The sequence below is a fragment of the Felis catus genome, chromosome A2, assembly GCF_018350175.1.
Source record: "Felis catus isolate Fca126 chromosome A2, F.catus_Fca126_mat1.0, whole genome shotgun sequence".
NCBI classification, from domain to species: domain Eukaryota; kingdom Metazoa; phylum Chordata; class Mammalia; order Carnivora; family Felidae; genus Felis; species Felis catus.
Window position 1 is genome coordinate 145,659,398 of NC_058369.1, and position 13,204 is coordinate 145,672,601.

A 13,204-nucleotide genomic window follows, 5' to 3' on the forward strand; every position below is an offset into this window, starting at 1 on the left:
TCCCTAGTCCCTTCAATGTTAGAGCTGTCACTCTTAAATTTAATTTCCTTAAAGTGTAAGTTGATGATGGGGTGTGTGGTTTGGCCTCTTCACAGAGGTATTTGTATTTTAACAGTTTTGAAAACTGAAAAATGTAATGATTCAAATAAATAAAACTGTAACACTGAAATTTTAGCCCTATGGCAGAAGGATCCAGAAGATATTTTTTTGTGAAACAGACTTCTTATTTGGCCAGCCCTGATTTTAGTATAAATCATAAGTTGGATCAATTATGCTTCTTTGTAAATTGTAGTCTTATACCGAATTTGTAACTGAAGGTAAATAATAGATCCTTACTTAGATCAGTTTGTAATAAGACAAATATAGGGTATTTTATTTAATCTCCTCGGCGCTAAGAGGTATTACACATTTTATTCCCATTTCACCAAGTAGGAAACAAATTCAGAGAGCTTCATTGACTTGCTCAAGATTAACATGCTAGTGAGACCACTTAAGTAAGCAGTAGAGGCAGGATCAAAACACAAAATTGTTTTCTGGTCACAATCGCTATGAATACAAATTGCTTTCCACTCCTCCAGCCAAATGGGGACTTGGGGGTTACAGAGTAAATCCTTGTTCTTTAGTTTGCTACTTCCCCAAGAACTGGAAGCATGCTAATTAAAGTTTACCAGAAATGCTTTTACCAGAGGCAGAGCTCCTAAAGTAGAAGTAAGAAGGCTGATGTGATTACTTGGGTTGACTGGAGAGCACCAGGAGATGGTGCCTCACCAGTCTTGTCAGTACTGCCTGAAAATCCACCATAGAGAGGCAGCCTACTTATACGTAGCTTAAAATAAAACATACACATGGAACCCAGAGTCATGAGACCTGCCATTTGCTAGCTATGTAATCTAAGTAAGGACATTTTTTTTTTTTTGAGCCACAGTATTTTCATCTTATGATGAAAATAATATGTCCTCTGACTATATCATAGAGATTTTATATAAGCATTAATTAAGAGAAACATACAAGAGTCCTGTTCCACATTTCCGGGGTTGGAGATCCATCCTTGCTTGGATCAATCAAGTATGGCTGGGGTTCAAGAACTAAATACCTACCCTGCACCATGGGCCTAGACGGGAGAGGCAGACAATCTGATAGGTGTCTATTGGGTTCCATTTGGAATTGGAAGAGTGGTAGTGCCAGCCTACATCATTTACTAAGATTGGCTTGGATAAGATGGTCCTCTTTTGCATCACCTGTAAGCTTTACTGTTGCATGATCCCTGAAAACTTGGAGCACTCCTACATCCTTATTGCATAGTTTTATCATGGCTTTTACAATCCAGATAGATATTCCAGAAACCTGTAACTTTATTTTTGGCCCCCTTAGGCTAGAATTCCGTTCACTGAGACTGCAACACATCCATCTTTGATTTCCCACCCCCATTTCCTGGTTGCCAGCACCTACATAGCCATGGGGCTTTGTCTGTGGGAGGTGGGTAGATAAGTGGATACGCCAGCCAAGAAAGTTTATCCTAATGGAGCAGTACAGAACTGGCAACCCTGGGAGAATCCAGTAGAGTGAATTAAGATGATGAGCAACGTTATAGGTTGTTCCACTGCCCTCTCTTCTTCTATCTTGGTTCCCCTAGGTTATCGTTGAGTTTCTTGGACAAAGGTAAATATTTCTAGGTAAACAAATTGTTGCTTTTTGTTTGGATAGAGTTTTGGTTTGTTTTGTTTTTTTTTTGTTTGTTTGTTTTTTCAACATCTATTTATTTTGAGAGAAAGAGACACAGCAGGAAAGGGGCAGAGAGAGAGGGAGACACAGAATCCTAAGGAGGCTCCAGGCTCTGAGCTGTCAGCACAGAGCCCAATGTGGGGCTCGAACTCACGAGCCATGAGATCATGACCTGAGCCGAAGTCGGACACTTAACCGACTGAGCCACCCAGGCACCCCTGCTTGGATAGAGTTTTGACTTTTAAAATGTAGGGTCAGGTCCAAGAAACCCCATACTCCTCTTTATAGCCCCTGCTTTGACAACATCCTTTATCCATTTCCAACTGCACTAGTTCAGATGGATTGGTTATAAACCTTATGGAATGTCAGAACCAGAGGAAGCATTAGAGACAAGCTAAATTCTGCATTGTACCAACAAAGAAAGGAGAAAAGGAAAGCAAGAACTGTAATTTTGAGTAATTCTGTCTCTGTCGTCATGCAGTGCCTCATTTCCCCTGCCTACTCATGCCTGCTTCTCTGGGCTTACTGCAGAGCCTCCAGCTCCCTTGCAGTCCCCCACTGTGGGTTTTGGGGACAGATGCCATTACCATTCTTGAACTACTAGATCGGCCCTGCTGTAGGAAGTTGCCTCTGTCTTAAGCTTCCTTCAGGAGTGGCTTCTGTGATCATTTCCCAGAGCTTCTGGCTTCCAGAAACATTTGGTAAAGGACACAGGAGAGAGCTTCATTTCATCCTCACATCCACAGATTGTTAGTAATTGGGCAGCAAGTTTGAAGGTTGGGCAGCATCTCTGGGAACGCAGTTCACACATACACACAAGCATACACTTAAATGCAAAAACACAAATGCACACGATTGTCCATGCATTTTAAAGAAGGGAGGAGAAAGGTGGCTATCCTACAGGCTCTCTTGCTGGTCTCTTTTGCATCTGCCAGATGGGGGGCCAGCCTGAAGGAACTCTGTTTGTTCCTCTCATGACTGAGGAGAGGAGACTGGAGCTGGAGTTTCCTGGCACCACAACCCTCAGTTTCAGCTGAGGTCACTAAGCACTTTGGGAAATAGATGGGGCCTGCTGGAGAGAAATAACTCCTGCCATTTCAGATACTGCCATGTTTTGCCATCGCTATTTCCCTAAAGCCTGTCCCTTTCTCTGTGTCCTGCAGCATCTCAGTCCTGGATTACCCTTGCTGTACCATCCAGGATTTGCCGGAGCTTACTACAGAGAGTCTGGTAAGCAGAGGGGAATTTGGTAGCTTTTGAAATTGCCAGGCTGGGATTTACTCTTCCATTTCTTCTCCAGCCTCCTCATGCCCCTGGTTTGAGAGTCTCCGATCAATAAAGGCATATTGGCAAGAGCACAGAGGCAGTGGGGGCTTAGAGCTGCTGACCCAGTTGAGCAAAATTGGGAAAAGCTGCGCATCGTAATTTGCAGAGAAGAGAAAAGGGTCAGTGACAAACACTAAGGAGGAGAGGGAATTTAGAAAGATAATGGGACTGAAATTGAATGTGAACATCTGTGCTAAATGACAGGACAATCTCTACTGGTCTATTCCGAACAATGATCTGTCTCCTTTCTGCTATGTCACAGGCTATTCACTTTTCATTTTCATATAGATTGTAAAAAGTAGAAGTGTACCTTGCTTAGGTCCCTCTAAGCCAAAAGTTGGTAATAGCCACAGAAGATTGACCCAGAAATGTCTTCATCCTGGAAACAACTTTAAGCAAATCAGAAAGTTCTTCAGCATTATTTTGAATTTCATGAAATGGACTAATCAACAAACAGCATATTGAAGATCAATTGTCTGCCATGTAGATATACCCCCTAAGATATACTGAGTTCACACCCTCACCCTGTTGCATTTACTTGGTTATCTATATTTGTTTCTCTGTTTAACTGAAAACTCCTTGAAGGAAGAGTTTCCTTCAAGGAAGGAATGCAGAGCATCATCTTCATTTTTATATCCCCAGAGTGTAGCACTATGGTACATGGAAGGAGCTCAAATTCTGAATGACTGGATGACAGCAGCCACGTGTCCCCCAACTTTAATACCTGCAAAACATGGTATCCGAAAAGTATATTATACACAAATAGAATGATACCTTCTGTGGTACAGGTTTTATAGAACCATAGGATTCTTCGCTGGAGGGGAACTGAGAGCCATTTAGCCCAACCCCCTGTTTCAAAGATGAAAAACCAGAAGGCCCAGTGGATGAAGTGACTTATCATAGTCCACTCCTCATAGATGACAGATCCTGAATTAGAAAATGACCCGTGTCCTAAGATATTAAATCTAGCACCCTTTTTAGCATCAGGGCAGAGATTTCCTATCTTACTTAGATGTGGTCTCAGCAGCCAAGGAAGCTCGGAGCTTCTTATGCCTATAGAGAGAGGTAGTAAGTTGTCTAACAACCCTGTTTATGCACATGATGTTATTCAGTCTATAAAATACTGTAAGGGGTGCCTAGATGGCTCAGTCAGTTGAGCATCCGACTCTTGATTTCAGCTCAGGTCATGATCTCACAGTTCGTGAGTTCAAGCCCTGTGTCAGGCTCTGCACTGACAGTGTGGAGCCTGCTTGGGATTCTCTCCTCTCTGTCTTCCTCTCCTCCGCTCATGTGTGCACTCCGCGTGATGTCTCTCACAAAATAAAGAAATAAACTTTAAAATAACTGTATAAGCTTGATGTTACTGTTTTATAGATGGAGAATTTAACTGCCAAAAGCTTACAGTTGAAAGTAGCAGAGCCAGGGTGGAGACTTACATCCCTACCATTCAGAGTTGGAATGAGGAAAGCACTTTCTCACAGTAAACAGTGGTATACAGCATTAAAGTGCTACTGTTAGTAGGGCATTTCAAAACATAAAGTCAGCTTGTAATGGCTGAAATCTATTTCTTAGTGCAATATGTTCTTTTTTCTCAATCCCACATATAGAAAATTGATGGAAATTATACCTTCAAATATCTTTTGATGGATCTTTGAGGATATGAGCATAAAATTATTGAAATAATTGTCATGCCTCTGAGAAGATTTTATTGTTATCCATGAGCAGGTGAAAGCACGTATCTATTCTAAATAAAACAGTTCATGCTAGGTAGTCCTCTCCTTTCTGTGAAGCAACAGTGGCACCTGGTGGTTTCATTTGGTAACCACAGATTTTTCTCGCTTGAATTCATGGTACTAGTACTCCCCCTGAGCCCAATCATGGACTTAAGTAACTAGCAAGTTTACTCCACGTAGGTCCTCGACATAATGGTTTGTTTATCTAAACTGATGGCTTCTGTACTCAGAAAAGACTAATGTTCATATGAGTAAGATTTATCTCTTTTCCAGGCTCAATAAATTCATTGTAAACAGAAAATGAACTGGGTTTTTATAAATGTGTAGGATTTTCTTTAAATAATATTGCAATTTTTTCCCCTGGTTATAAAATCAGTATATACCATTGCAGAAAATTGGCTAAATACAGAAAAATAATGGGAAGAAAACAAAAATACCTTAATTACACTGCCTACATGTAACTACTGTTAATGTTTTGCTGCAATCACCATATATGTACATATTCATTCATATATATACACACACATTATTTAAAAGAATAAGGACTTTGGGTTATGTTTCAATTTACATGATAAAATTTAAATCACAATGTGACTTTAAACATATTTGAGAACGTAATTTTTTTTTTTTTCAATGTTTATTTATTTTTGGGACAGAGAGAGACAGAGCATGAACGGGGGAGGGGCAGAGAGAGAGGGAGACACAGAATCGGAAACAGGCTCCAGGCTCTGAGCCATCAGCCCAGAGCCCGACGCGGGGCTCGAACTCACGGACCGCGAGATCGTGACCTGGCTGAAGTCGGACGCTTAACCGACTGCGCCACCCAGGCGCCCCTTTTTTTAAGTTTATTTTTTTACTTTGAGAGAAAGAGCAAGCTGGGGAGGGGCACAGAAAGAGAGAGAATCCTAAGCAGACTCCACACTGCAAGCATGGAGCCCGATGTAGGGCTCAAACCCACAAACCATGAGACTGAGCCAAAACCTAGAGTCAGACACTCAACCAACTGAGCCGCCCAGGCGCCCAAGAACATAATTTTTAATAGCTACACATAATATTCCTCTTCTTAATTTTCTTAATTGATTGTTTTCTACTACTGTTGGGGTTTTCTGTGTAACTCCAAAATGAACATCCTCACACATGAATCTTTGACTTTGTCTCTGATTATCTAAGATAGATTCCTAGAAATAGAATTACTCAGCTGAGGTAGTCTTGGTTCGTATTTTCTCAGTTTTCTGAATTCGAACTGAGTTCAACTTCATCTAGAACTCCAGTTGCACATTTAATGGACATGAAATAAGGTCAAAGTTAAAGGCATTTTCTAAAGTCTTCCCATTTTGTCAACATGTTTAGCTCTACAATAAGACATCCTTACCCACGTACTGAGAAGTTTCCCTATGTACCTGGTATAGGAAGGCTTACAATTTTTGGATCTCCAAATGTCTATATTCAAATTCAATCCATTAAAGTAGGAAAAAATTAAATTCCAAACATAGAAGGGTAATGAATGCATGATTGTGTGGAAGATAGGTTGCTAGAAAAGTCAGTGATATGGCTTCAGCAAGTATTGTAGAATACTCATCATTTGAATGGTTATTTGGGGCAGTGGTATAAAAAGTAGAGTGAGCAAGATGATGCTTTGGGGGATGGAATATTTTGATCTTTTATGTATTAACATCTCTTTCTATATTTATGTATATATTAGAACATACATAATGTTATTACAATAATGTATTTCTAACTTCTAAGCAAACATGTATATTTAGGATTGCACACAAAAATTATTTACTGAGAGATATGTGCAATAAAAAGTTTAGAAACATCACTGCTTTAGAGTATGTTGAAACGATGGTAAGTTTGTAGGTCAGCTTTCTTTGTGGTCTGTTGGCCCTAAAGAGAAATCATACAGATTACACCCCTTCCTCCTTTCCTCTCCTATTTGACAGATATTTGGGCCCCAAAAATGTGGCAAGTTCTGTGTAGATCCATTGTCACTGCTGCCAAGCCAACTCAGTTCAAAATGCTTGTTGTTTTTCTACAGAAAGTGATTTAATAACACCAGCATCACATACAAAGAAGGGCATATTTTGAACAATGTAGATGTTCAGGTAGGCCTATAGATTAAGGATGGAGGAATGAGAAGAAGTAGTATATGTGGAATCTCTGAGTATCAGAGCTAGAGGTTTCTCAATATCTTGCCAAATCGCATCCTTTACTGATGAGGAAATGGGTAGAGTGATGAAGTATTGTCCGGGTAGAGCCAAAATAGTGGGTCAGAATTTACGTGACTTAGCCATTTGCAAAGAAACATTTGGCATTTCCTTTTAGATATATGTAAATAAAATTATTAAGTTAATTTTTAAAAGGTAGTTCAGGGGCGCCTGGGTGGCTTGGTCGGTTAAGCGTCCGACTTCGGCTCAGGTCATGATCTTACCGTCCGTGAGTTCGAGCCCCGCGTCGGGCTCTGGGCTGACAGCTCAGAGCCTGGAGCCTGTTTCAGATTCTGTGTCTCCCTCTCTCTCTCTGCTCCTCCCCTGTTCATGCTCTGTCTCTCTCTCTGTCTCAAAACTAAATAAAAACGTTAAAAAAAATTTGTAAAAGGTAGTTCATTGCAAATTCCTCAAATTTGGGTTTGACTTACATTCAGAAAGATCTATAAAATTATGTTCATATCACTTAAATTTATGTACCTGATCCTTTCATCTATCCTTATTAAATTTTGTTTTTATAACTTCCTAATCCAGATATTTTTAGATATCCCAGAAGATTTTTGTTGTTGTGTTTTTAGTTTTTATTTTCTTACTGGAATATAATCATGTTCAAGTATTAAGGTCTCTAACATTCATTCCAGACATTATTTAACCAATGATTTGTGACCATCACTATTTAAAACCACAATTGCCTTTAGCATTATTGTTTCTCTGTTCTAGATATAATGCAAACACATCATAAGGTAAATATCCAATTTTCTATGAGGTATATTTATATAGAGGATAGAGGAAGAACCATGGATAAATGTTTTTTTTTACCATGTTATCATTTTTCTTGTTAAAACATCATTTCTGTTATGGGTATGAGATTAGAATCTATGGAATGAGTTTTCAAATTCAAATGTGCAGATCCCTCTCCAGCGTGCAAATAATAGTTTGTTTTGCTAAAGCTCCCCAAATGATTTTGACATTTTCTCTTCTCCTTCCTCCTTTTTTTACTCATACCACTTAAGAATTACAGCTCTCTTTTATGATATCTAGGTCCTTAATCCAGCAGTGCCTTAACTGTCAGAAATCCATATGATAAGGGAATTCGTCTATAGTGATTGGGAAAAGAAATTCCTTTTTTTGGGGGGAGGGGTAGGGAAGAAGTTCTAAGCTAGAAATATGAATTCATTTTCAGTTGTGTGAACCACAATAACGGAATGAATAAAAAAAATCATTTCCCGAGAAATGGTTATTATTGTGAATTTACAATAATTAAGTGTTAAAACCTAGCAAATGTTTTTTTTTTTTTCAAATAGGTTCAAATAAATGCAAGACTGACATAGCGTGGAACACCTGAAGCCCAAAGCAAAGAAATAGACTAGTTTGTAATATAGAAAAGGCAGACAGAACTACAGCTCTAAGTTACCTTGATCAAGTAGGTTGTAGAAGTTCCATCTGTAAAAGGAAGAGATTGGGCCATTAGGTGAACATAAACTTTTCCTGGACTATGAAACTCCCATGGAGTCATTACATAACAACCAAGTTAATATTAGAAACTCTGATTTTCATTGAAAAGCTGGTTATCAATCTGAAAATAAGAATCATCACTAGGGACTTTAATAAGCTGAGAAGGTTTGTGATGTATTAGATTTAACACTTAGCAGTACTTCTTTGTTTGTTTGTTTGTTTGTTTTTTAAGTTTTTATTTATTTATTTATTTAAGTAATCTCTACCCCCAACATGGGGCTCGAACTCACAACCCTGAGATCAAGAGTTGCATGCTCTTTGGACTGAGCCAGCCAGGTGCCCCTAGCAGCACTTCAAAGGTTCAGTCTGATCATAGACTGACCGAACTCAGTCAGATGTTCCCCTTTACAACTGGAAACCTAATTATTGTCGTTATTGTTGTTGTTGCTGTTGTTGTTGTTTCTGGAAACTATTAGGCTTGTTTGAAATAACGATTATAATAGGACTTTAGAAAGTTTCTTTACCATTAGGTTTTGAAGAAGCTGAGAAAGCAGGGGATCAGATCAAATTTTCTCTCAGGAATCATCTTCTGTGTCTAGGATTCCAGAAGGGCGACCAGAAGATGAACAGTAATTAAAGATGAACCGTAAATAGTGTTATAATTCAATCAGTTACTGGAGATAGAGGTTCAAGCTCTGGTTGGGGCACTTACGTGAACTTAAGCAAGCCCTTCCTTTCCCTGAGCCTCAGGTTTTCTTCTGTGGATGACAGAATTGGACTAGACTTAGCCAAGTCTAAAAGCTGAGTCTCTTTTAGTGCTCAGATTCCAACCAATTTGATTTCCTCAGTACAAAAGGAAGAAACACTCTGTTCTTTCAGCAGTCTTTTGAGTTAATTATCCACATAACTGGCGTAAGCCTCTGTTTTTATTTGGCTTGGCTCAGTCAGCTGGGCTAAGATGGATCTTGAGAACAGAATCTTTGTAGTGCCTTAGAGATGCTATGAAAGGGTAGGATGTGATCCCTGAACTGAATTTTTAGACCTCAGGTGTATGTAAATAAAATTTTTAGTTGTTTTTTTGTTTTTGTTTTTTTAACATTTATTTATTTTTGAGACAGAGAGAGACAGAGCATGAACGGGGTAGGGGCAGAGAGAGAGGGAGACACAGAATCGGAAGCAGGCTCCAGGCTCTGAGCCATCAGCCCAGAGCCCGACGCGGGGCTCGAACTCGCGGACTGCGAGATGGTGACCTGAGCTGAAGTCGGACGCTTAACCGACTGAGCCACCCAGGCATTTTTGGTTTTAATTCCAGTGTAATTAATATACAGTATTACATTAATTTCAGGTGTACAATATAGTGATTTAGTAATTCTATGCATTACTCAGTGTTAATCATGATAAGTGTACTCTTAATCTCCATCATCTATTTCACCCATTTCCCCCACCACCTCCCCTCTGGTAACTTTCAGTTTGTTCTCTATAATTAAGAGTCTCTTAGTTTGTCTTTCTCTTTTTTCCTTTGCTCATTCATTTTGTTTCTTAAATCCACTTATGAGTGAAATCATATGGTATTTGTCTTTCTCTGATTTATTTTACTTAGCATTATACTGTCTAACTCCATCCATGTTGTTTCAAATGGCAAGATTTCATTCTTTTTTATGGCTGAAAAATATTCCATTGTGTGTGTGTGTATATATATACACACACACACACACACACACACACACACACACACACACCCTCTTCTTTATCCATTTATCTATGGATGGACACTTGTGCTGCTTCTATATCTTGGCTATTGTAAGTAATGCTTCAGTAAACATAGGGGTGCATGTATCCCTTTGAATTAGTGTTTTTGTATTTTGGGGGTAAATACCACGTAGTATGATTACTGGATCATAGGGTAGTTCTGTTTCTAACTTTTTGAGGAACCAGTTTGCATTCTTACCAACAATTTAAGAGAGTTCCTTTTTCTACACATCCTTGCCAACATTTGTTGTTTCTTATGTTTTTTGTTTTGGCCATTCTGACAGGTATGAGGTGATCTCTCATTTTAGTTTTGATTTACATTTCCCTGATGATAAGTGATATTGAGCATCTTTTCATGTGTCTGTTGCCAGCTATATGTCTTCTTTGAAGAAATGTCTGTTCATGTCTTTAGCCCATTTTTTAATTGTATTATTTGTCTTTTGGGGGTTGAGTTGTATCAGTTCTTTATATATTTGGGGTACTAACCCTTTATCAGACATGTCATTTGCAAATATCTTCTCCCATTCCATAGGTTGCCTTTTAGTTTTCTTGATTGTTTTCTTCGCTGTGCAGAAGCTTTTTATTTTAATGTAGTCCCAATAGTTTATTTTTGCTTCTGTTGCTCTTGCCTCAGAAGACAGATCTTGAAAAATAGTGCTACCGCCAATGTCAGAGAAATTACTGCCTGTCCTCTCTTCTAGGATTCTTATGGTTTCAGGTCTCACATGTAGGTGTTTTATCCATTTTGAGCCTATTTTTCTGTATGGTAAAAGAAAGTGGTACAGTTTTATTTTTTTGCCTGTAGCTGTCCAGTTTTCCCAGCACCATTTGTTGAAGAAACTGTCTTTTTCCCAATGTATATTCTTTCCTCCTTTGTCAAAAATTAATTGACCAAAAAAAAAATTAATTGACCATTTAATTGTGGATTTATTTCTGGATTTTCTATTCTGTTCTATTGATCTGTGTCTTTTTGTGCCAGTACCATACTGTTTTGAAGTCTGGAATTGTGATACCTCCAGTTTTTTCTCTTTCAAGATTGCTTTGCTATTCAGGGTCTTCTGCGGTTCCATACAAATTTTAGGATTGTTTGTTCTAGTTCTGTGAAAAATGCTGTTGGTATTTTGTTGGGGATTGCATTACATCTGTAGATTGCTTTGGGTAGTATGGCCATTTTAATAATACTTTTTTTTTTTTCAATCCATGAGCATGGAATGCCTTTCCATTTCTTTGGTCCTCTTTAGTTTCTTTCATCAGTGTTTTATAGTTCTCAGAGTACAGGTCTTTCACTTCTTTGGTTAAGTTTATTCCTAGGCATTTTATTATTTTGGGTACAATTCTAAGTGGAATTATTTTTGTAAACATATGCTTATGCTACCGAAACATGGGCAAATGTTTTCTTTTTTAACTTCCGCTGGTAGAAGGTGAGTTAAGGTCTTGCTTTGGATAGTGTGAAGTATCAGAAACAAGAGAATATGACCAAGTGCTGCTGTTCACAATATATATCTTCCCACAAAAGTATACATCTTAATCAATATGCTGAGTCCTGCCCTCCCCAAAAAAGAGAAAGAAGGTGATTTGCCTTGAGTGAACATAAATAAATAAAAAATCCCTCACGTCTGGCAAATCTGAAAAGACACCCCATGGAACTAAAGGTCTGCTGGAAAATTATTGTCTGTTAGGTTGGAACAAGGCAGAAGGCTTGAGCAGGGCTTCATGTAGAGCCTGCTGCTGCAAACAGACACCAAGCCTGGGAGCCGCTGTCCTGAGAGAGCCTTTGACTTAGCATGTGTTATTTCAGTGCCCACTTCAGGCAGTATCTGGTGATGCAGGAAGTGAGGCTGGTTTTAGTCAGTGGGGAAGTATTATCAGAAAGAAAAGAGCAAGGCCCTGGGTAGATGAGACTATCTTCAGGAGGGAACTGAGATGTCTTTTCCTGGGACTCTTGAGGGTGAGCTTTGAGGAAAAGGCAGCCACGATCAGCTTACTTTCATTTAAAACTTCACTTTTGAGCCAAGTGGAGAAAGTCAGAGTAAATCACAGGGTTATTGAATGATCAGAGGTAAAAGAATCTTTTTTTTTTTTTTTTAATGTTTTCATTTACTTGAGAGACAGAGCATGAGCAGGGGAGGGGCAGAGAGAGAGGGAGACACAAAAGCTGAAGCAGGCTTCAGGCTCTGAGCTGTCAGCACAGAGCCTGATGCGGGGCTTGAACCACGAACTCTGTGATCATGACCTGAGCCGAAGTCGGATGCTTAACCGACTGAGTCACCCAGGCGCCCCAGAGGTGAAAGAATCTTAAAGATGATCTAGTTCAGCCTCTTACAAGAAGCAGGGAAATGATTTATCTACCGTCATACAGCCAAGGCCAAAGCCATAATCCTAGTGTGTCCTAGTGTGTCTATTCCAGTGCTGCTTCTACAAGGCCACTCCCCTACTCCCATACTTTTGTTTTATTTTGTTTTAACATGAGCTCTATGTCCAATGTGCGACTTGAACTCAGACCCCAAGATCAAGAGTCACATGCTCTACCAACTGAGCCAGTCAAGCACCCCCCATATTATATTTTGAGGTGCTAAGGAATGCAAGGTTTTTTATGCTAGCATATTAGAAATCAAGATAAAGGAAGCTTACAGTGGAGATATACTTAGTCTCTCCCATATGTTCTCTGTTTCCCTTGCTTCTTTAAAAAAATAAATAAATAAACATTTAAGAGTCCATTCCTCTGTTAGCCACACAAGATGGAACATCTATAGAACCTATCTGTTTTGGGCAAGCTGACTAGCTGATGCACTAGAATGGAAACTCCCATAGAAGTTTCTCTTAGAAGGAAACAGATGGTTCTCCAGGGACTAGTTCGAAACACAATATTGAACATTTACTACAGAAAAGAGAACACTATTTTTAAATAATATTTCTAAAAAGTTTCTATGAAACTTTTTGACCCTTAGTCTTATTTATTAGAATCTAGTATTAGATTCTAATACTCTCAAAATTCCTGGAGGTTTGTTCCAC

The 13,204-nt window shown here is 39.0% G+C and overlaps 1 protein-coding gene across 4 annotated transcripts in view; it reads left to right on the plus strand.

Annotated features, from left to right (window-relative positions):
• Positions 1-13,204, plus strand: part of STRIP2 (striatin interacting protein 2) — a 48,020-nt gene that overhangs the window by 26,304 nt on the left and 8,512 nt on the right. For 3 of the 4 annotated variants that reach the window (XM_045052740.1, XM_019825782.3, XM_003983039.6), the window contains one exon: positions 2,886-2,952. In XM_045052740.1, the coding sequence (XP_044908675.1) occupies positions 2,886-2,952 (67 nt within the window). Of the gene's footprint in view, positions 1-2,885; positions 2,953-3,022; positions 4,396-13,204 lie in introns of those variants that run through there. The other variant, XM_019825783.3, reaches the window with a different exon arrangement.